Source organism: Anolis sagrei, chromosome 1, assembly GCF_037176765.1.
Source record: "Anolis sagrei isolate rAnoSag1 chromosome 1, rAnoSag1.mat, whole genome shotgun sequence".
Classification (NCBI taxonomy): domain Eukaryota; kingdom Metazoa; phylum Chordata; class Lepidosauria; order Squamata; family Dactyloidae; genus Anolis; species Anolis sagrei.
The window spans coordinates 177,044,185-177,069,755 of NC_090021.1; the positions used below are offsets into that span (position 1 = coordinate 177,044,185).

At 41.8% G+C, this 25,571-nt stretch overlaps 1 protein-coding gene across 1 annotated transcript in view; it reads right to left on the reverse strand.

The window, feature by feature from the left end:
• Positions 1–21,788: 21,788 nt before the first annotated feature.
• The window catches only part of LOC132768561 (uncharacterized), a 50,405-nt gene continuing 46,622 nt past the window's right edge, over positions 21,789–25,571 (reverse strand). Inside the window, exons 12-13 of the mRNA XM_067463990.1 lie at positions 24,471–24,543; positions 21,789–21,794 (exon numbers count right to left, since the gene is read on the reverse strand). Coding sequence (XP_067320091.1) covers positions 21,789–21,794; positions 24,471–24,543 — 79 coding nt within the window. The remainder of the gene's footprint in view (positions 21,795–24,470; positions 24,544–25,571) is intronic.

Below are 25,571 nucleotides of genomic sequence, written 5' to 3' on the forward strand. Positions count from 1 at the left end.
TGCAACCCAGGTGGGCCACGGTTGGGTCAGTATCTTGACTTCTTCCATCTTTCTCTTACTCCCGTTCCCATTCTCGTGGTATTTGCCTCTACTCCAGCTCTGGTTCTTACTTGTTTTCTCTTGCGTTATTTCTTTATCTTGTTTTACCTTCCATTGCACGGTTTTGCTCCTCCCCTTCCGGCTCTCTTCTCCGCCTACTTCCTGTGTTTTTCTCACTGCCTTCTCTTGCTCTCTTGATGGACCTAATTTCAAAGCAGTCATGATGGACATATGTTAGAATTACACAAAACATGACAAATGATTTAATGAGTTATCAAGTGGTGCTAACCAACTGGAGAATATCTCATTATGCCTTTTGTTGTGGGGCTACCACCTTGACAGTGATTGGGGCTAGGCTCATGTGGACCATAATGACGGATCTGATTAGCTGTCAAGGGAAATGCAAAAGGGCTTCTTTATCGTGTGCCATTTTGATCTTCAGAGGCTATGGCCTCATTCTTCTGATCACAGAATTGTCTTCCATAAGTAGGCTGTTCACTTCAGCACTCAGCCTTCTGAGTCAAGGAGAAAAAGGAGGATCAAATCCTCCTTTTTCTCCTTGACTCAGAAGGCTGAGTGCTAGTGTGTTTGTTACTGGAACTGCCTTTTAAAAAAAGCAGATGTGTAGTTCATACAAAGGGATACTGTACCTGGTGCTGTTACTGGAGGAAGTTTCTTTAGATCTATCCCAATTTCTGCCGCTAATTTTTCCCGCCGGATCTGCATTCGGGCTTCCTGTAAGCAATAATACTGAGATTAGACAAACACAGTACTGAGCCATGCCAGTCAAAGTTGTATCACACAACACTATTCTTTGCCTGACACAAAAACACTTTATGTCACAGCAAATGAGATCTATACGTTGGATTATTGTTGTTGTTATTTTACTGACACAAAAACGCAGCATGTCACAGCAAATGAGCTCTATAGCTGGATTTCACATCACAAAATCACAAGTCACACTTCCCAAGCGTCATAGAATCCTAGAGTTGGAAGGGACCTCATGGGCTATCCAGTCCAACCCCCTGCCAAGCAGGAAATTTGCATTCAAAGCACCCCCAACAGATGGCCATCCAGCCTCTGCTTAAAAGCCTCCAAAGAAGGAGCCTCCACCACACTCCGGGGCAGAGAGTTCCACTGCTGAACAGCTCTCACAGTCAGAAAGTTTTTCCTAATGTTCAGATGGAATTTCCTTTCTTGTAGTTTGAAGCCATTGTTCCGCGTCCTAGTCTCCAGAGCAGCAGAAAACAAGTTTGCTCCCTCCTCCCTATGACTTCCCCTCACATATTTATACATGGCTATCATGTCTCCTCACAGCCTTCTCTTCTTCAGGCTAAACATGCCCAGCTCTTTAAGCCGCTCCTCATAGGGCTTGTTCTCCAGACCCTTGATCATTTTAGTTGCCCTCCTCTGGACACATTCCAGCTTGTCAATATCTCTCCTCAATTGTGATGCCCAGAATTGGACACAATATTCCAGGTGTGGTCTAACCAAGGCAGAATAGAGCATGGGTAGCATGACTTCCCTGGATCTAGACACTATGCTCCTATTGATGCAGGCCAAACTCCCATTGGCTCATGTTTAACTTCTTGTCCACGAGGACTTCAAGATCTTTTTCACACGTACCGCTCTCGAGCCAGGTCTCCCCCATTCTGTATCTTTGCATTTCATTTTTTTCTGCCTAAGCGGAGTATCTTGCATTTGTCACTAACTTCATTTTGTTAGTTTTGGCCAATCATCTCTCTAATCTGTTAAGATTGTTTTGAATCCTGCTCCTGTCCTCTGGAGTATTGGCAATCCCTCCCAATTTGGCGTTATCTGAAAACTTGATGATCCTGCCTTCTAACCCTTCATCTAAGTCATTAATAGAGATGTTGACCAGGACCGGGCCCTCTGGGTTCGTCCGCTTAACCAATTACAGATCCACCTAACCGTAGTTTTGCCTAGCCCACATTGGACTAGTTTCCTTGCCAGAAGGTCATGGGGGACCTTGTCGAAGGCCTTACTGAAATCCTGATACGCTACATCCGTGGCATTGCCCGCATCTGCCCAGCTTGTAATTCTATCGAAAAAAGAGATCGGATTAGAGCAACAAGAACCATAAGGAACATTCCTACACAGTGTCTAAAACTGAACATAGAGGGCTTCCCATTCAAAAAACCTCATGCAGCCTTATACGGCACCTTTACAAGCATTCATGTTATTTGACAGCTTAACTTCTGTTGACTTCAAAAGGACAAAAAATGCAGTTGGCCTACTTTATTCACAAACTCAACCTTCTCTGGTTTGAAAATGTTTTAAAAAATCACAATCCAAACCTTGATTTTGTCATTTTATATAAGGGACATGATTTTTCTAAACAATAGTATTTATAATGGGACTTAAACCTCCATGGGTTTTGTTATCCACAAAGGTTCCTAGGTCCAAATCCCGGTGGATACCAATGACCCACTGCATCTAATTAAAGCCACAATGTACTCCTGTGACATTCGGATCCAGAATGAGGCAATAAACTCAGCTGAAGAATCCGTTGGCCCCAGAATGTTCAAAAAAGATACTGCCAGATAACATGGGATTCCTACATGTAAATAGGAATGTAATGGGGTGTAAATACGAGCAATATGTTCTTCTTAGTCGACATTACATGAATAGGTTCCCGTCTACTAGGTGTAGCCTTCAAGTTCTTCTTCAGTTTCAGATTTAGACTGGGCTTTGACATGAGACCAGGAACACGGAGAACACCGAATGCCTGCATTTTGGCAGGCACTGGTGAAATTTATAGGATGGGCTGGATAGATATTTCCCCTACCCAAATATACACCATTTCTTTCCAACCACTCTTTCTTCTCCATTCCATTGTCTGCCTGTAGCTGTAGCTGAAGACCTAAACAATTACAGCCTTCAAAGAAACCATTGGATACCAAATTAAGAATCATCCAGACTGGTTTGATGAAAATGACAAAGAGATCCAACAGTTTATCGATGAGGAAAGGAAAGCCTTCCAAACATGGCAGAGACATCAACTGCGCTGCTAACAAAAAGATCTATGATAATGCAAAAGCTGAGTCCCAGAGAAAGACCGGCGAACTCAAGAACATCTGGTGGACAAAAAAAAAACTCAAGAAATTCAACACCTTGCTGATGTCCATGATGCACGGGGATTCTTTAATGCCACAAAGGTCATCTGTGGACCAAGAAATCATGACATACACCCTCTACATTCATAAGATGGAACCTAACTTCTGAAGGATAAGATATCAATTGCACTATGTTGGAAAGAGCACTACCCCAACCCCCTTAACCGCAGCTCCAGCATGGCCAAAGAGGTTCTCTCACAAATCCTGTAACAATAAACCAGGAATGAGCTTGAAGCACCACCTCGTTTGGAGGAAATCAGCAAAGCAATCAGTCAACTAAAAATGCAACAAAGCTAGCGGACCTGATAGGATCCCTGCTGAAATCTTTAAAGAGAGTGGACCTGAGCTGACACAACAACTCCACCAGCTCATTGAAAAAGTGTTGGCAACTGAGAAAATCCCAAAAGACTTCAAAGATGCCACCATCATCACCCTTTACAAAAAAAAGGGAAAAGATCAGAAGGTGACAGACTATAGAGATATCTCTCTCCTAACCTCCACTGGGTAAATCCTCACAAGAATACTTGCAAACCGCCTTCTACCTATTTCAGAAGACATGCTCCCAAAATCTCAGAATGGCTTCCACCACTCCAGAGGAACTGTGGATATGATCTTCACTGCATGACAGCTCCAAGAAAAAAGCAGGGAACAAAACCAACCTTATTTGACACAGTGGAGCACAGTGCTCTCTGGACCAGCCTCCAAAAAATTGGATGCCCTGACAAATTTGTGAACATCCTGTGGCTCCTCCACGATGACATGATTGCAACTGTCTTGGAGAGCAATGGCTCCCAAAGTCACCCATTTAAGGTGGAATCAGATATCAAACAGGGATGTGTTATTGTCCCAACCTTATTCTCCATCTTCATTGCCATGATACTGCACCTTGTTGATGGGAGGTTTCCATCCGGTGTGGAAATCATCTATCAGCTATTTAATCACAACAGACTGAAAGCCAAAACCAAGGTCACAATGTCTGCTATAGAACTTAAATATGCTGATGGTAACATGTTCTGTGCTCAGTCATAAGAACACCTACAGATTACTCTAAATGCCTTTGCAGAAACATACGAAAAGCTTGACCTCTCACTGAACACTGAGAAAACCAAATTGGTCCTTCAACAGACACCAGCCAGTCCCTCTGCAATGTCATAAATATAGCTTAATGGAATAATATTAGAAAATGTTGACCATTTCCACTACCTTGGCAGCCACCTCTCCACAAAAATCAACACCATCTGAGCTCTGTGAGTGCAGCATTCTTCCAAATGAAGCAGAGAATGTTAAGGATTGGGACATTCGTAGGGATACCAAGATGCTTGTTAAGAAAGCTATTGTTCTCCCTACTCTGCTATATGCTTGCAAAACATGGACATCACACTCAACTCCTGGAATGATTCCATCAGCGTTGTCTCTGAAAAATCCTGCAAATCTCCTGGGAAAACAGGCGGGCAAATGTCAGTATGCTGGAAGTAGCAAAGGCCACCAGCACTGAAGCGATGATCCTTTGCCATAAACTCTGCTCGACTGGCCACACTGTCTGAACGCCTGATCGCCGTCTCCCAAAGGAGTTACTCTACTCCCAAATGAAGAATGGAAAATGGAAGGTTGATGGAAAGGAAAAGAGATTTAAAGATGGGCTTAAAACCAACTTTAAAAACTGTAGCATAGACACTGAAAACTGAGAAGCCCTTGAGTGCTCTAACTGGAAGTTAGCTGTTACCAACAGTGCTGTGGAATTTGAAGAGGCACGAATGGAGGGAAAAAGGGAGAAATGTATCAAGAGGAAGGCACGTCAAACCAACCCTGTCCGGGACTGCCTTCCATCTGGAAACCAATGTCCTCCCAATCCTACATTTTGATATTATTCCCACCAATAAGGTGAACAGGGTGAATCCAGACTTTTTCTCCTCTACCATCAGCAAGAAAATAACCCTTTACTTGCCTGTATTTATTAGAGAAGAGGATTCTGTGCATGATTTTTAGCATATAATCAATAAGGCTGTTCCATTTATTAAACAGATAATTTAATCTAGCTCTTCAGATCCAATTCTTCAGAACACACTTATGTTACCTTATGATCATTGCTTCAATAAATTGCAAGAGCAGCCAAGCAAACCTCAACAGAAAGCTAATTCAAAGTCCAATGTTGTCAAAGTATCCTTGCCCCTGGTACCAAATATATTCCAACAGATCCAACTTACTTGAGTGTAGATGTTACACATCACTTCCAATTTCTTACTCTCCAGCTCCTTGATATCCGCTTTAGTGACTATCGGAGGGAAGTGCCATTGAGATTGCTGAAAATAGGGAAGAAAAGGAACATATTTATAAATGTAATGGGGAGTTTTGGAGGGGCCCTGTGTCGCATGGATGAGAATGGCAATGAGCCACAGCTGTTAGCCTCCCTGTGTCCCCTTTAGCCCTTCGTGTAGTAATAGCTGGCTTCTCCTCCCTATCTGTTCTGTCTATTCCCGAAGAGCAAGCAGGGAGAGAAAAGCAATGTAAATCTCAGCAAAGCCTACAGAGCAAATTGCACCAGTAGGGGATCCGGACAAGAACGGCCCCTTTCTTCAGTTGAACCCATTAGTGGGACCATGTTGGTCTCCAGGAGAAGTCAACACATTCTGCTTCAACACATTAGCTGATAATATAAGCCCACCGCTCAGTAAGGCTCTTCTGGCACTTCTGAATGCAGAACAGAGTACCTAAGGCAGAAGGAAAGTCTAAACCTTGTGCTTGCAGAGTGGATGAATGCAAAGACTTTTCTTCCCCCCTCTTCTTTTCACAAAGAGGTGAAAGGAAAGGATTCACTAGGCTGTTTGCTTTGAAAACAGCATGGACCATTTCTTTCATACAGCGATTGTGCAATAAATCCCCTTCTTTGCTCTACAAGGATGTTGCTTATTCTGGTAGCATGATGGAGATGGAGAAACAGAGCCTGCCACTAAGTCTTTGATACCAGAGCCATGGCCACCAGCTTGCCCATTGCCATTCATGTCCTAGACCACTTCTTAACAAATACTGGACTTTCTATGTGCTTTTCTCAGGAAGAGATTTCTACAAAAGCTTTCCTCGGGTGTGCTGAACTAAAATGGCTACCTCTCCAGTCACTAAAACCATGCAGTCATTAAAAAAAATATACAAATTAAAACTCACAATTGCACAAACAAATGAATGAATGAATTGAAAACCCAGCAACAAAGCTCAACTTAAACTGTAAGGTATTTTTATGTTTTACCTGCGTTCATTTGGACCAATATTGGTAATGAAGTATTTCTTGTAGTGTATAGTTTTACTTACTGGTGGGATGATTCTTTCTTCCTTGACCTCTGGCTCTGGGGCCGGCTTTGATTTTGTAGGTTCTGAAAATCAAGAAAAACAATATCACTGCATTTGGAGTCCCCTTGACTTAATCAGTCCTCCTTCCTTAGTCAGTTAGAAGAAGCTCATATGGCTGGCCAGGCCTCAGAGGGACAGAAGAAAGCAGACACAGCTCTATCATGCCCAGGCCAAGAAGCTGATGAAAATCTTTCCCATGTCCCAACTGTCATTCTTCTAGACTCAGAGGAAGACAAGAACCATTATGTTATGTACCAGAAGCAGATGAAAAGTCCTCCGTCCATTTCAGTTCCTGCTGCCATGACCTCAGAAGGAGAGAAGGCGGCAGTACCTACTGCCTTTTGCCTTTTGTTTCATGTCTAAATTAGACTGTAAGCCTGTAGATAGGGGGACTATTTTCTTGTTCTCTTAAAGCATCAAGTACTGTGCTGGCACATCATCATCATCATCATCATCATCATCATCATTATTATTTGCCCCTGCATCTAGAATGCAAGGTGGCAATATTTCAAATTTTTGACTTGTATTCTGTCTAGATGGGCACACTTGAATTTTGCACCTTTCCTCAGCTCTACTTAAGAATTCATTGCACTACCTGAGCCTAGACCCATCCTGATTCTGTTTTTCAGCCATGATATCGTTGTTGTGATTGTGTTGTGTTTTTATCTGACTGTTTTTAATGCTGTTGTTTTTAATCTGTGATTCTCGGGCTTGTCCCCATGTAAGCCGCCCGAGTCCCTTTGGGGAGAAGATGGTCGGGTATAAAAATAAAGTTATTATTATTATTATTATTATTATTATTATTATCATAACTCACTGAAAGATTAACACATGGAATGGATTCACTGCTCCACTCTTATTTCCAATGGTGTTTAAGTTTAGTTTCACAGAAAGAAGGTGGCAATTGAGATTATAACTAGTGTTAAATTCAGGTGTTGTATCACTGCATCACACTAGGCATATTAAAACCCAAGGCAGCATGCAGCCTCACCCATGAGAAATATCTGAAAGTCAAAGCTTGTTGGATTATTATCCTAGCAGCAACTGAGAGATCCTTTTCTCTAGACCAGGACAAAAAAATCATCTGGAGAGCAGATTCTTCCTTCTTTGAAATGCCCTTGACCCTGCTCAGTCAAACGCTAGAGCCCGTTCTGCAGGGACCATTTTAGGGAAAGGAGAGAAGAGCTTCCGGCCACTTAAGAGAAGGAAGAGAGCCCAGGAGTATAAAACTGCTTCTACTAAAGATCCAGGCCAAAAGAGCAATGGACTGTTAGGAGATGCTGCAAAGAGACAACATGGAATCACAGAGGATAATTTCCCAGTTCTGAGTATATTCAGAATCAGATTTGACATAGCCAAGCATGGGTGATTTCTAGCTAATGAAATTCCTTCTGGCATGAGAATGGACTGTCTGAGTCAATACAAGAACGAGCCCTTTGTCTCAGATAATGCCTTTTGCATCAGAATCCGCTTTGTTTTTCTTGACCTGAATAGGTACTTCTTCTCTTATTCTCCTATCAAATACCATTTAATATTTCAACGATGGAACTGAACCAAACTTGGCACACAGCTCTCTCATGACCAACAGAAAATACTGGAAGGGTTTGGTGGGCAGTGTCCTTTGGTTTTGGAGTTGTAGTTCACCTACATCCAGAGATCACCGTGGATTCAAACAATGATGGATCTGGACCAAACTCTACACAAATACTCAATATGCCCAGATGTGAACACTGGGGGAGTTTGGAGAAAATAGAATCTTGACATTTGGGATTTGTAGTTGCTGGGATTTATAGTTCACCTACAATCACAAAGCATTCTGAGCCCCACCAAAGATAGAATTGGGCCAAACCTCCCACACAGAACCCCCATGTGGGCCACAGCAACGCATGGCAGGGGATGGCTAGTCTATATATAAATGCTCTGTGCATAATGAGTGCCTTAAAAACAAAAGAACAACTTAACGAAATCAGACCAAATTTGGCAACAAAACATCTCACAACACAAGGAGTGACCATCACTAAAAAATTTATGATTTTGTCATTTGGGAGCTGTAGTTGCTGGGATTTATAGTTCACCTACAATCAAAGAGCATTCTGAACTCCATCAACGATGGAATTGAACCAAACTTGGCAAACAGAAAATACTGGAAGGGTTTGGTGGGTTTGGTGAGTTTGGGAGTTATAGTTCGCCTACATCTAGAGAGCACTGTGGACTCAAACAATGATGGATCTGGACCAAACTTGGCACAAGCACTCAATATGCCCAAATATGAACACAGATGGAGTTTGGTGGAAATAGACCTTGACATTTGGGAGTTCTAGTCACTGGGATTCACAGTTCACCTACAATCAAAGAGCATTCTGAACCCCACGAATGACAGAATCGGGGCAAACTTCCCACACAGAACCCCCATGACCAACAGAAAAAAACTTAAGGCCATCCAATCCAACTCCCTTCATCAGGGCAAGAAAACATAATCAAAGTCCTCCTGACAAAGAGCCATCCAGCTATAGAGATAGATAGATAGGTAGATAGATAGATAGATAGATAGATAGATAGATAGATAGATAGGGAGTTGTAGTTGGTGGGATTTATAGTTCACCTACAATCAAATAGCATGATAGAATTGAACCAATTGGGGCATACAGGACTCTCTTGACCAACAGAAAACACTAGAAGGGTTTGGTGAGCATTGACCTTAAGTTTGGGAGTTGTAGTTCACCTACATCCAGAGACTACCATGGACTCAAACAATGATGGATCTGGACCAAACTTGGCACGAATATTCCATATGCCCAAATATGAACACAGATGGAATTTGGGGAAAATAGACCTTGACATTTGAGAGTTGTAGTTACTAGGATTTGTAGTTCACCTACAATCAAAGAATGTTCTGAACCCCACAAACCAATTGGGCCAAACTTCCCACACAGAACCCCCATGACAAACAGAAAATACTCAAGGGCATCCTGTCCAACTCCCTTCACCAGGGCAAGAAAACATAATCAAAGCCGTCCTGACAAAGAGCCATCCCGCCATAGATATAGATAGATATGATTCACACACAAATATAGTATCATAGATTTGAAAGGGACCCCTGAAGAAGGACAATTATATGTTGCATGTTCCAGAGTAGACAAACCAGACACTCTCCACATCAACACTGACAAAGAAACAGCAAGAAATACTGTTTACCCACAAGCATCAAGACATTGCATATATTAGAAACCAACACTTTCTCATGACTTTTATTTTCCATATCAACAGACTGGGCCACAGCAACGCGTGGCAGGGGACAGCTAGTAATGAATCACAGTGTCTCCCAAAACAGCTAGTGCATTGTACTTACTGTCTTCGGGGTTCCGGTAAAGGAGAGTGGGTCTTTTGGAGACTGGGATTCTCTGAAAAGGAAAAAATGCATGACATTATTTATCATGCCGCTAAATAACCCATCTGAATAAATAAATGACCCATACATGTTCTTTTTTAGTGGCTTTCCTTAAAAAATGAAATTAACTTTTGTTGCTAAAGCAATTGAAATTTCCTTTGCAAGTGCATACTGAATAAAATTAATATTAATTTGACTTTTGTGAGTACTTCCCTCAAATCGCTTCTGATACAATAAAAATACCACCAATTTACATATGTTCAGAACCAGGTAACCACCAAAATTAAATACCTGGGCATATGGCTGACTGCAAAAAACATTCAACTTTATAAAAATAACTATGAAACCACTTGGGCAAAGGTGAAAAAGGACCTCGAGACATGGAAACATCTAAATCTCTCAATGCTAAGTAAGATCGCCCTTATTAAAATGAACATCCTTCCAAGATTTCTTTATCTATTCCAGAACCTGCCCATTATAAAAAACGTAAAGGTATTCGAACTATGGAACAAAGAGATAGGCAGGTTTATATGGAATGGGAAAAAACCAAGAATTAAATTCAAGATCATGGAAGATAAAAAGGAGAGAGGCGGGTTTGGCTTGCCAAATCTAAGGCTCTATTTCGACGCCTGCGCGTTGGTCTGGATTAAAGAATGGGCCCTCTTGAGGAACGAAAAAACCCTGAACCTAGAAGGTTTCAACCTCGATGTAGGATGGCACTCATACATGTGGTACAGGTCATCAGGGCCTCCCAAGACCTTCGGAAACCACTTCGTCCGAGCGGCCTTGATAAAGGTGTGGGACAAATATAAAAGGTGGTTCTATACCAAAATACCACTATGGGTCTCTCCAGTAGAAGCTAAGCAGAGACGCCTCCTAGGATGGCATAACTGGCCGACCTATAGGGATCTCCTAAATTATGACACCCTGAACAAAAAATATACTTTAAAAACACAGGAGGAACTAGCAAAAAGCTTAGACAACATGACATGGCTAAAATACTTTCAAGTAAGAGAAACATTCAAACAGGATCAAAAAATAGGATTCGAAGCCAGTGATACGACCTGGGATAAAATACTCAAATTAGAAAAGAAATCAATCACAAAAATATACAATCAACTACTCGACTGGGAGGTGGAAACAGAAGGGATTAAGCATTGCATGATATCATGGGCTAAAAACTTCGGCAGAACGATTAACACCCAAGAATGGCGAAACACCTGGCGAAAAAACCTAAAATACACTTACGCCGCATCTCTAAAGGAAAACTGGCTGAAAAGTTTCCACCGCTGGTATTTAACGCCACAGAAGCTCAGTCAGATGTACAAACAGTATAAGAACACCTGCTGGAAGTGCAAGAAGGACGTGGGCAGCTACTTCCACATGTGGTGGACCTGCCCAGTGGTGGCCAATTACTGGAAAGCGATAAGGGCAGAAACGCAAAAAATCATCAAGAGAAAGATCCCGCTGAAGCCGGAAATTTTTTTACTAGGGCTCGTAGAGGACGACCTAGACTTGGATAAGAATGAGGAAATTATCCTCAACTACAGCTCAACAGCAGCGAGAATGGAGCTCGCGAAAGTTTGGAAAGGAGACCAAATTCCCACCTCGGAACAATGGCTAAATAAGCTTCTAGATATCAAGGATATGGACAAACTAACATTCTACCTGAAGAAAAGCTCTGGGTATCCAATAAAACAAACCAATTGGGATGCACTAGAGGAATACGAAAAACAGTGCTTAGTAGTTAGCACAACCCATGGAAAATAAGAAAGAGGACAAATGGTAAAAGTTCCAAACTAGAAGGGTCAAAATTGTAATCGCCTACCCCCCCACTCCGGGTCAGAACCGGTAAGGGGTGCTGGAAAGGCACATACAAGAATGTCAATGAAGATACAAAGGAAGGGAAGTCTTTTATAATGTATGCTGGACTTGTATGAAAGTATGGTGCGGTAAGCTTTGATAGAAATTTGTGTGTAGTTATGTCATACCCAACCCCCCTCCCCATCCCCCCAATGCCCCCCACCATTGTCCCTCCCCTCCCCCCACTCGTATTCGGAGCAGCCATCCCTATACTCACCCTACTACCTACCCCTACCCCCCCTTCCCGACACGAATGAATGGAGATAATGTATTTGGATGAATGTAACGACAATGTTTGACGTTTGTATTTTTTTGTATTTTTTTACTTTTGGAAAATGAATAAAGATTATATATATATATAAAAAAAGAACCAGGTAAATTGAAATATTTTCCATGCTCCCCAAAATCCTTGGAAATATGACTTGGAGTTGATAATCTGGATTGTATACACTGCTATACAATCCAGATTATCAAATCAGATAATATACATTATTTGCTTTGAACTGGATTATATGAGTCTACAGTGCCATATAATCCAGTTCAAAGCAGATAATCTGGATTTTATATGACAGTGTAGAAGGGGCCTAGTTCCCTAGCTAGCTACACACTGAGAGAAATAAGATCTCCGAGCTTCTCAAGGAAGAACTCTCAAACCTCAGCAAAGCAGGAGAAAAACATAATACAGTGAGTAAATGTCATACATTTAATATAATAGTCTCTTCAAGCTGAAATGTGGCTCCTGAACTACAGAGCCTAATATTTTTCTTGCACTAGCCTGGACGTTTCTATTGGATTACTTTTCAATCTATTTTTATTTTATGAATATTGGCATGAAATAATTAAGTCAATATGTTCTGGTACAGCCATACCAGGAGCTCCAGCTTGCCTTGCTATTGGTTATTTGTTGCATGTATTTTAAAGTTCTCTGCTTTTGCAGTTAGATGGCTTTCCTTACTTTGCAGTTATTGGGTCAATGACCTGTCAATTATCATTAGGTTCCCTAGTTCCGCCCCCTTTTTGGGTTTTGGAGGGAATAGGAGTCATTTTAGCTCAGTCCACACAGAGAAGCCTTCCTTACAGGACTTAAATCGGGGCCTCCTGTAAAAGGCTTCATCATTTACAGCTTGGCCGGGGAGAAAAGGCCCCATAGCTTGGCTGGGGAGAAAAGGCCCCATAGCTTGGCCAGGGAGAAAAGGCCCCATAGCTTGGCCAGGGATATACAGAGACAGCCTCTCAGCTCTCTTGCTGGGGATCCAGTCCCGCAGCGCTTCAGCCATCTTCCTCCTCCTGGAAGTTCTGCAAAGTCTCTGTTCGGTAAGGGACCTTCGCGGCAACCATAAAGCAGATTGGACCGGGTGTAGGGGCCCCACGCCAACAGAAGAGAAGACAGATTGCCCAGGTAGAGGCTGGGGATTTTCCCAACGGCAAAGGAACAGTTGCCTGCCTTTCGGGGCAAGATTGAGAACGCCAATAGTTTATTAAGAAAACTTTGAAGCTTATCGTTGAAGATTCGTTATTTGTTCAGTTATAAAGATTTTGTTGCATCTTTAAAGACTTTGAAGCCCATCTTTTCAGGAAAATCCCAAAAAACCTCTCTCTGAGGCAACCCCAGCGTCCCATTGGCGAACAGAATTTAAGCCCTGTTTGCAGTCTTTTATAGGAGCCCAGCGTGCGATAGCACACAACACATAACTGACAAACTACTACATCAACAAGCTGAGGACAATGTGCTAAGTAAATGGTAATCTTTATAGGAAAGAGTAAACACTACTGAGTAATTGTGTTGCTGATACAATTAAGTTGCAGAACAGCATAAATTGTCATAAAGAATTATTCAGCCATCTGTTTAGAACAAGAAAAAGGAACAACAGAGAGGAAAAAAATCTGGGACATGTAATCACCTCTCAACAAAAGATTGCCCCAGGCACTGCCAGGCCATCAAATGCTAATCAAGGTGGTCAGTTGAAACATTCACACCTAGCTCCAGCAGACAAGAATCCTTTGTCTCACCCTGGTCATTCCACAGATATATAAACCCTTTTTCCTAGTTCCAACAGACCTCACTACCTCTGAGGATGCTTGCCATAGATGCAGGTGAAACGTCAGGAGAGAATGCCTCTAGAACATGGCCATATAGCCCGAAAAAACCTACAACAACCCAGTGATTCTGGCCATGAAAGCCTTCGACAGTACAAATATCTAAGGGACTGTATCAGTTTTCAAGAAGTGGTGAATCGTAAAAATCTGGTCATCTAGTGGTATGATATAAGCATGATTTTCAGAATTGCCCTTCAAGGACACCATTGTTATCTACATGCCTCTTGCCTGTACATTAGATTATTATCTACATGCTGTAAAGATTTGTTAAACAAAGGGATTGTGCAACTAATTGGTAGAATTATGTTTCCCAAACTTGTGCTTGCTGTTCAAGTCTCAAAGTGATTTTGCATTTCATTAACAGTGTTAGTTCATGCTGTGGTATGATTGGCACATTTAAGCAAAATAAATATGACACAACGTAGGTAAAGGTAACTGGAAATCTTACAAGCAAACTCTTATACAATGATGTTTTATGCATGCTTATGTACAAACATATTAATAAATTAAAATGCTTTTTTAAAAAATGGTTTCCACTTATTTTTGTACTTTTTTCTTATTTTTGTATTTATTTTTTTCTGTTCTACAGATGCATTTATATTTCCACCAAATGCTGTCGAAGGACTCTTATTGCATGCAGTTTGGGCTCAGTTTCTATGCACTTCGAAAATGAAGTCCCATGGAGGCCATCGTATGCATCTCATATCCAATAGCCCTAACATATAATCCCATGACAAAGGCGCAATTCCAGTGAGACTCCGTGGGACACCATTTCCACAAAGCATGAAAATGGAGCCCAGAATGCATTTTCAGGCGCCAGGTGCCATTCGACTCCAAACAGCAAAAATGGGAGAAAGACAGGGAAAGGACATAGGCTGACTGACCATCCCAAAAGATGGGCCTCAATGGTAGAGAATGAAGAAAGATGGTTCCCTCAATTTTTCCTCACTTTCTCCCACTTTCCCTCAACTTCCTCCACTTTTCCCCACTTCGGAATTTTTCATCCGGCCTGATGGTAAACAAAACAAATGGGGTGATAAGGGAAGGGATAAGGAGCTGAAACTCAAGCTGTGCTGTCACGCGCTGGGCCTGTGAAAAGGTCTGTAGACAGGACGTGTTCTGTATGCCCAACGGAACGCCGGGGGTGCCTCGGATTAGAGGCCCTATAGATTTCCCTAAACAAAGTCTTTAGAAACTTGGAAAGTTTAACAAAGTTCTTTATTAGTGCTTAGGTCTTCAATAAATCAAACAAATACTTCAAGGCTTTGAATCAACTGGTGGCTTTCTTAATCTTGTCCACAAGGGACAGGCAACTATCTTCATGAACTGTTTCTTCACTATCAGGGAAATCCTTGACCTCTACCTGGGCAATCTGTATTAGGCTCTGTTGGCGTGGGCCCCTATACCCGGTCCAAATTGCGTTATGGCCGCCATGAGTGGTCCTTACTGAACAGAGTCCTTTTGTAGATTTCTAAGAGGAAAGAAGGTCTTCAATTCCCAGCGAAGACTGGCTGTATAGCTGTGGGACTGGATCCCTCCAGCAAAAGCTGTAAAAGACGAAGCTTTCTACAGGTGGAAGTGATTCACGTCCTGTACGAAAGGCTTCTCTGTGTGAACTGGAGGTCTCCTTTTCCCCTCCTTAACCCAGAAAAAGGGGAGGAACTAAAGAGCATAATGATAATTGATGGGTCATTGGCCCTATTATTGCAAACCAAGGGAAGCCACCTTATTGCAAAATGCATGGAACCTTGGAATACATGCAAACACTCAAAGCAAGAAAAGGAAGTTGGAGCTCCTGGTACAGCCGTACCAGAACACAAGCCATGGAGCCTAGAACTCATGGCATGTTGAGTGGGAAAAGGTTGCAGGCATTTTGAACAGGCTTCAGTCAGTCCAGTGATCGTTCCAACTGACAACTGAGTCCTCTCAAGCTTTAGTGTCCATTCTAGGTTTTTGTTACCTTTTCAGGTGTTTTCCAGGGTACTGGGCATATTTAGAAATAAAGTTCAGCCCCTTGGAGAACCCCATTAAGACTTTGTTTAAAGGGCTTCGGAGAAGGGAAATCTAACAAGGGAGCTGCAAAATTCTAAAATATAAATAACTGCTTTCTTTTGTCAATTAATTAGAAGCAGGCAAAACAACAAGAAACCAATGCAATAAAATTAAATAGCAATCTCTCCCCCCCCCCCCCCAAAAAATCTAATATAGTAAGAATAACAATATCAGAAGAGAAAATGATGCCACCCCTGTCACAATCATATATTCCGGTTACAAAGGAAAGTAAAAAAGAAACCCAGAGGGCAAAAATCAAATCCCTATCTCTGACAAGGGTGCTTAGAAGGACAAAACTAACCATCGAAAATTCACGCATACATACACACAAAATTTTGAAAACCTAAGTACTAATCAAAGCTAAGGCTTCATAAGATCAATGGGCATGCTTTTTTTAGACTGTTCTCCTACTGCCTCTCTCCTTCTGCTCTTCTGCCTGCCTAGGAAAGAAATGTCATTCCAGGTTTTCCAAAATTGCAATAAAAAAACTCAGTCACATTTAGCAAATTTGGACTTTAGAGAAATGTTCCACATGTTCACCAGTACTTTTTCACTGACCAACTTCTTTCTTAGGTCTAAGCCTCCCAGTGTTTTCAAAATGTGTGTTGAATCTAATTTGCAGTCGTCAAATGCAAAGAAATGCAAATCATGCCTCTAGTCAATTTTAAAAATGATAATGCTATAGCAGTTTTTATGTCTAGTGTATTGATGTGACCAGCTCTCTACCTGATCTAGACCAAAGGAACAAAAGGAACAAAAAAAGGAAAGGGATTGGTATATTATACTGACCGTAGGTTTTATGTTAGGTTCCCATCCGGGCTCTTTTCTCATGTCGGGGTAAAAGGCCAGCCTCATGCGTTGGGCAATGTCTCTATCCGGATGCCTCAAATATGGTCTTATCAGGTACTGCAAGAAAAATATCATTTATTACAACATGAAGATGGGAGTTGTTTTAGTGTGACAACAAATGTGCCTCAATAAAATAATAATCATAATCATCATCATCATCATCAACATCATCATGCATCACACAGTCCTAGACGCTTGGAAGTGTTTGACTTGTGATTTTGTGATAAGAAATCCAGCATATAGATCTCATTTACTGTGACATACTGTGGTATCATCATCATCATCATCATCATCATCATCATCACAGACAGACTACAAACAGAGGCACAACTCGGTGGCTGAAATGATTCATTGGAACTTATGTCACAAGTACCACCTGCCAATAGTAAATAGGGATTATAAACCTGCAAAGTTAGTGGCAAATGAACACGCAAAAATACTGCGGGACTTTCGAATCCAAACTGACAAAGTTTTTGAACACAATACACTAGACATCACGATTGTGGAAAAGAAAAAAAGTTTGGATTACTGATGTCTCCATACCAGGTGACAGTCAAATTGACAAAAAACAATAGGAAAAATCAACCATTATCAAGACCTTAAAATTGTATTGCAAAGGCTTTGGCAGAAACCAGCACAGGTGGTCCCAGTGGTAATCGGCACATTGAACATTGACAAAAATCACAATCTGTCAACAGCAAAAAGCCACCTTACTTGGATCTGCGTGCATCATTCAAAAATATATCACACAGTCCTAAACACTTGGGACGTATTCGACTTGTAATTTTGTGATATGAAATCCAACATATATATCTCGTTTGCTGTGTCATACTGTGTTTTTGTGTCAGTAAAATAATAATAATAATAATATTAAAATAATAATAATAATAATAATAATAATAATAATAATAATCTTCATGTATACCCAGAGGCGGCCCTAGGTAATTTTCAATGGTAAGCAAACAGTATTTTGGCGCCCCCCCCCCCCCCCCCAAACCAATCACTATCTATCTATCTATTAGGCCTGGGTAACAACGCAAAAATTTGTTTCTAAAATCGTTTTGTAATTGGGGTTTTTTTTTTGTTTCGATATTTAAAATAATTACAAAATTTTCAAAAAAAAAAGTTTGGTATTTACGAAATTTCGTAAATATTTACAAAACATTTTGTAAAGATGGCGCCCTTTTTTTTCAATATTTTTTCAATATTTTTTCAATATTTTTAAAATTTAATTATTAATTTAGTAGAATAGGGAGGAGAAAATAAAATTATTATTAAGGAGGGAAGGCAGGCACTCAGTCTGGCGGGCCCTCTAATCAAGGTGGTCAGTTGAAACATTCACACCTCGCTCCAGCAGACAAGAGTCCTTTGTCCCACCCTGGTCATTATTCCACATAAATATATAAACCCTTTTTCCTACTTCCAACAGACCTCACTAGTAGAGGATGCTTGCCATAGATGCAGGCAAAACGTCAGGAGAGAATGCCTCGCTCGCCCCTCTCGCTCGCCATAGATGCAGGCGAAAAGTCAGGAGAAAATGCCTCTAGGCCATGGCCATATGGCCTGAAAAAACCTACAACAACCCAATCAGGGACATCTGTAATCACCTCTCAACAAAAGATTGCTCCAGGCACTGCCAGGCCATCAAATGCTAATCAAGGTGGTCAGTTGAAACATTCACACCTCGCTCCAGCAGACAAGAGTCCTTTGTCCCACCCTGGTCATTATTCCACATAAATATAAACCCTTATAAATATAGACTTCACTACCTCTGAGGATGCTGCTTGCCATACATGCAGGCAAAACGTCAGGAGAGAATGCCTCGCTCGCCCCTCTCGCTCGCCATAGATGCAGGCGAAAAGTCAGGAGAAAATGCCTCTAGGCCATGGCCATATGGCCTGAAAAAACCTACAACAACCCAATCAGGGACATCTAATCACCTCTCAACAAAAGATTGCTCCAGGCACTGCCAGGCCATCAAATGCTAATCAAGGTGGTCAGCTGAAACATTCACACCTCGCTCCAGCAGACAAGAGTCCTTTGTCCCACCCTGGTCATTATTCCACATAAATATAAACCCTTATAAATATAGACTTCACTACCTCTGAGGATGCTGCTTGCCATAGATGCAGGCAAAACGTCAGGAGAGAATGCCTCACTCGCCCCTCTCGCTCGCCATAGATGCAGGCGAAAAGTCAGGAGAAAATGCCTCTAGGCCATGGCCATATGGCCTGAAAAAACCTACAACAACCCAATCAGGGACATCTAATCACCTCTCAACAAAAGATTGCTCCAGGCACTGCCAGGCCATCAAATGCTAATCAAGGTGGTCAGTTGAAACATTCACACCTCGCTCCAGCAGACAAGAGTCCTTTGTCCCACCCTGGTCATTATTCCACATAAATATAAACCCTTATAAATATAGACTTCACTACCTCTGAGGATGCTGCTTGCCATAGAAGCAGGCAAAACGTCAGGAGAGAATGCCTCGCTCGCCCCTCTCGCTCGCCATAGATGCAGGCGAAAAGTCAGGAGAAAATGCCTCTAGGCCATGGCCATATGGCCTGAAAAAACCTACAACAACCCAATCAGGGACATCTAATCACCTCTCAACAAAAGATTGCTCCAGGCACTGCCAGGCCATCAAATGCTAATCAAGGTGGTCAGTTGAAACATTCACACCTCGCTCCAGCAGACAAGAGTCCTTTGTCCCACCCTGGTCATTATTCCACATAAATATAAACCCTTATAAATATAGACTTCACTACCTCTGAGGATGCTGCTTGCCATACATGCAGGCAAAACGTCAGGAGAGAATGCCTCGCTCGCCCCTCTCGCTCGCCATAGATGCAGGCGAAAAGTCAGGAGAAAATGCCTCTAGGCCATGGCCATATGGCCTGAAAAAACCTACAACAACCCAATCAGGGACATCTAATCACCTCTCAACAAAAGATTGCTCCAGGCACTGCCAGGCCATCAAATGCTAATCAAGGTGGTCAGCTGAAACATTCACACCTCGCTCCAGCAGACAAGAGTCCTTTGTCCCACCCTGGTCATTATTCCACATAAATATAAACCCTTATAAATATAGACTTCACTACCTCTGAGGATGCTGCTTGCCATAGATGCAGGCAAAACGTCAGGAGAGAATGCCTCACTCGCCCCTCTCGCTCGCCATAGATGCAGGCGAAAAGTCAGGAGAAAATGCCTCTAGGCCATGGCCATATGGCCTGAAAAAACCTACAACAACCCAATCAGGGACATCTAATCACCTCTCAACAAAAGATTGCTCCAGGCACTGCCAGGCCATCAAATGCTAATCAAGGTGGTCAGTTGAAACATTCACACCTCGCTCCAGCAGACAAGAGTCCTTTGTCCCACCCTGGTCATTATTCCACATAAATATAAACCCTTATAAATATAGACTTCACTACCTCTGAGGATGCTGCTTGCCATACATGCAGGCAAAACGTCAGGAGAGAATGCCTCGCTCGCCCCTCTCGCTCGCCATAGATGCAGGCGAAAAGTCAGGAGAAAATGCCTCTAGGCCATGGCCATATGGCCTGAAAAAACCTACAACAACCCAATCAGGGATATCTAATCACCTCTCAACAAAAGATTGCTCCAGGCACTGCCAGGCCATCAAATGCTAATCAAGGTGGTCAGTTGAAACATTCACACCTCGCTCCAGCAGACAAGAGTCCTTTGTCCCACCCTGGTCATTATTCCACATAAATATAAACCCTTATAAATATAGACTTCACTACCTCTGAGGATGCTGCTTGCCATAGATGCAGGCAAAACGTCAGGAGAGAATGCCTCGTTCGCCCCTCGCCCAAAATCTGGCTACCAGTACCCTCTAAAATAACCCTCTAAAATCAGAACAATAAATAAAGAGCAACACTAAAAAGGGGGGGGGGGAATTCCTGACATGAAGCAATCAGGGCCAGTTAACCGCTCCCAACAAAGGATTCCTGGGCAGCAACTAGCTCGGCTTCGAAGCTGCAAGGCCATTAAATACTCATCAAGATGACCAATTGCAACATTCACACTTACCTCAAGCAGACATGAGTTCTTTTTCCCACCCTGGACATTCCACAGATATACAAACCCCACTTGCCTAGTTACAAACAGACCTCACAGCCTCTTGAGGATGCCTGCCATAGATGTGGGTGAAACATCAGGTGAGAATGCTTCACCAAGCACCAAAGAGCATTCTGAACTCCACCAATAATAGAACTGAACCAAACTTGGCATACAGGACTTCCATGACTAACAGAAAATACTGGAGAGGGGGTTGGGAAAAATAGACCCTGACATTTGGGAATTGCAGTTTACCAAGCACCAAAGAACATTCTGAGCTCCACCAACAATAGAATCGAACCAAGCTTGGCATATAGGACTTCCATTACCAAATACTAGAGGGGTTTGGGGGAGGCATGTACAGAAGATGACATTTGCAGTACCTTTTGACCAGGCCTCCTTGCTGCCCTGAGAGGGGTCCAGGCTCAGCTGCAGCAGGGAAGGAAAGGGAAAGCGAAAGAAAGAGCCTGGCTGGCTGGCTGGCTGGCTGCCTCCCTCCTGGCAGCACGTGGAGGGAGGGAGGACTTCCCTCTCGCCTAGGGGGCGGGGCCTGCGCTTCTCCATTAGAAGAAGGCTGTGGAGGGCGCATGGGGCCTGCAGGAGGAGGCGTGGCCTAAGGACAGAACAGCGCCCCCTGGCAAAAAAAGTATTCCGCCACCGCTTACTTCGAGTAATGGACGGGCCGCCCCTGTGTATACCCCTCCACCATCTTCCCAAAGGAACCCAAGTGGATTCCACTTTTAATGAATAGTGATGGAAAGTGACACTGGCATCTCCAAACAAAGAACTTTTTTCTTATGGTTCTTCAATTATTATTCAAAAGACCTTGCAATTTTGACAATACTCTATAAAATGTTTCTCAGACAAATCATGAGTGACAGAGTGTCCTTTTAATAGAACAAAACAAACATGATTATGAAAGCAAGTTGTGAAATGTTTCAGCTCTGGAAACAATAGGCAACACAAAGAGATAGCATGTTGGTATTCCAGAAATATAGCATCATGGTTTAAACAAATTGAGAAAACAAGGTGTGTAAGGAAGTTACCAGGAACCAGATGAATCTGTCATTTTAAAAAAATACATAATATATATATAAAAGTTTTGAAAATCTGGGTCAACAGAGGACCATACTGAATGTTACTTTCAATATATAACTTGTATATAAATCTGTGCACTTTTCCCTATGCAAAAGTAGGTTTACTCATCCAGATGTGCAAACAATTCACTGTTTTCAACAAGAAGCATATATTTCTAATTGCAAAAAAGGCACATTTTTTGCTGAATATCCTCCCCTGTATCATCAGTCTTCTTGCACTTCAGAAATGGCTTCTGGGGGACTTGAGCCCTTTCAAAATAGTATGGGGTACGATAGTTGGCTTCAGTAAATAGGAGACTGATTAGCAAAAAATGTGAGCAGAAAAACATTCAATTCACATGAGATATCGATGTGTTAAATTGCCATAAACAAATGGATGCAATGATTCTGCTACTCTTTGTCATTTCTATTAGCTACTGGTATAAGACTTATCACAGGAAAAATCATTGCCCTTTATCCTAAAGCTCAGAGATAAATTATCAACCCATATGCAATCAAAACAGTAGCAGCTGTGCACAAGAGCATACTTTGGAGAGAATAACTTGATAGGAGGATCTTTGGGAAAACACCACAAAATCAGTCCAAAGAGAACTATGTGTACAAGGCAGATCATTGCGGTGGTGATAACTGAAAATTGGATGGGACGAGGAACAGAATGGAGTGCACTGGAAGAGAAAATATGGCTTTCTGGTTGGATAACTGAACAAGAGGATTTGACTGTGTGTTTTTGCCAGTATTTGTTAAATTAGTTAAATTAGTTTCCCAGCTCTCAACTTGTGCTATATGTTTCATTTCTTTCCAGACTAACGCATGTGTGTATTGTGCAAGACTATGCAAAGCAAACAATCTTACATATTTTCAAAAAATTCACACACCAAATGTCTTATGGGGAAAAAAACTAGCAGACCCTCCTCCTTTTCTTTACAGTCTCATTGGTAAATCTTTAAATTTAATTTCTTTCCTGATTAGTATACTCAAGAGGAAATGTCATTTTCACTTTTTCTCCAGATTTACTTTTCTTTAAGCATCCTTTCCATTCCAAGTTTGAAGCAATTTATATGTGTGATCAATTCTTTTACATTGAACAGAAATTATATTCTTTCCCCTCCTTTACCAATCTCACATAAAAATTAGGAAGTGGAAATACTAATTCAGTATTAGAGTGCTGTGAGTGTACAGCGATATGAACGAAGACTTTGAGGCTCTGGGTCTGGGTGGAAGACGATGTGTTTTTCGGTTTTCCCGCATAGTCAAGTTTTTAAAATCTTATATTGTTTCCACTCTGAATATGAAGATTTTTAAAGATTCGGGTACATTCATATTTAAAACAACCAGATTAATTGTTTACCCTTATTCCCAACACAGATACATCCCAAAATATAACGAAATGTGAGCACCAAAGCCTAAATACCATGAAGGAACCAGATCCATCTGAACTTGGAAGTGAAGCAAAGCTATTGTTATTTATTTATTATTTACTTCATTTGTATACCGCTCTCTCTCAGCCCGTAGGCGACTCAGAGCGGTTTACAACCAAATCAGTATACAAAGTGCACAACATTAGCATTTAAAACAGTAAACATGGCAACTACATCAATATCACAATACATCAGTACATCAATATAACATCAATACATCCATATAACTAATCCATCACGTCTCATCAGTAAAGTCATAATCCGATCTCCTTGTCCATTATTCCATGTTCCAATAATTAATCAATTAATGGCACTGCTTAATTAAATGCCTGTTCAAAGAGCCAGGTCTTCACTCTTCTCCTGAATGCCAGTAGGGAGGGGGCCGATCTAATGTTTGCGGGAAGGGCGTCCCACAGCCGAGGGGCCACCACTGAGAAGGCCCTGTCTCTCGTCCCCGCCAGCCGTGCTTGTGAGGCTGGTGGGATCGAGAGCAGGGCCTCCCCAGACTATCTTAGTGTCCTAACTGGTTCATAGGGGGTGATGCGTTCGGACAGATAGGTCAGGCCAGAACCGTTTAGGGCTTTAAAGGCTAAAGCCAGCACTTTGAATTGTGCCCGGTAGCAGATTGGCAGCCAGTGGAGCTGGCGCAACAGAGGAGCTAACCCTCATTAATATTTGGACAAAAGACCAACCATGAACACCAGGTATTTCATGCTATGATTCAGTGGGAGGACACAGGCAAAACCACCTCAGAGTATGCTTTGTCTAAGAAAACCCTATGAATCAAGTTGCCAGGTGCCTTGAAGGCATATATACATCCATGCAGCAGTAGCAGCAAAAGCCGGCAGATGATTCTGCAAAAACTGTCAACCCAGAAATCATTTTGGGATATCAGTTACAAGAGGATCTGTCAGTTGTATATTCTGTTATTGCAAGGCCATTTATATCCTGTGTTATGCCTTTCGTGTTATGCAATCCAGGACATCGCTTTATAACATTGGAAATGTTCTGTGCTAATTGTCACTTTTAGTTTGGGGAATGCCACTGACACACATCAATGCAAGACACAAAGCAGACAATAGAAGAATATTGAAAAGACACTTACCAGGAATTCCTCATCTTCTGCCTTAGTTCTTCCAAATTTCTTGAGCTTCTCCTCAATATTAAAGTTTGGATCACTACAAAAGAACAAAAGAAGATACTATAACACCACAGAAATCCTCCATCTGCTTCCTGATAAAACTGTCAATAGCCCTGTGGTTTTAACTGTGGAAAACCCAGAAAATTGGACAAAAAGTTGATTGGATAGTATCATTTATTAGTAACCTGTTGATGACAAAGCACTTTGATCCAATTTGTGTAGCTTTCTCAAGACTGATAGGGTAGTTATATCTAGTGGTACTTTTGAGGTGACAATTGCTGAAGCTTAATGCAGTACAAATCCTGGGGAAATAACTGTTTTAAAAGTACCTTCTGTTTCTAAGGAATTGTGACCCAACGTACTACAAAGAACTGGATGGTTTCTCATTTGTTTTGAAAGAACACTGAGCCTAGTGGTATCTTCTGAGGTTAGGATTTTTTCCCACTACACAATTGTAGTGCTATGATTTAATTTTCCCTGCCATGGATCCATCCAATGGAAATCTGAGCATTTTAGTTTGGTGAGATGCTATATCTCTTTGACAGAGAGCGCTAAGCATCGTACCCTCAACTGCAGATCCTGGGGTTCCACAGAATATTATCATGGCAGTAAAAGTAGGAATTTAGTGCTATCATTGTTAGGCTTGGTTGATCCAAAAAATGGGTTCAAAACCCGTTTCGGATATAGTGGTTTGATTCAGAATTGAATTCCGAATTTTTCCTTAAAATTTTTCGGAACTTTCCAAAATTTTTGAAATGTCTGAATCGCTTAGTTAAAGTTGATTTCCCACCTTTAGGAAGAATATTTTGACTATATGGGATCTGTAGTGTCTTTTCTGGCAACGCAAGGCAAACAAAGGAAACAAACAGCAGAGAGGCCTTGGTGGTTTTGGAAGTTGATTTCAAACCTTTCAGAAGAATAGTTTGTGTTCAAAGAGTGGCTTGAATTGATGGGATATCTAGTTCTATTGAGGCAATGTACAACACAGAGGCCAGGCCAAAGAGACCTGCCACAATGCTGGTGCTTTGTTTCCTCCGTGCTGTTCCTTCCTTCCACCCACACCAC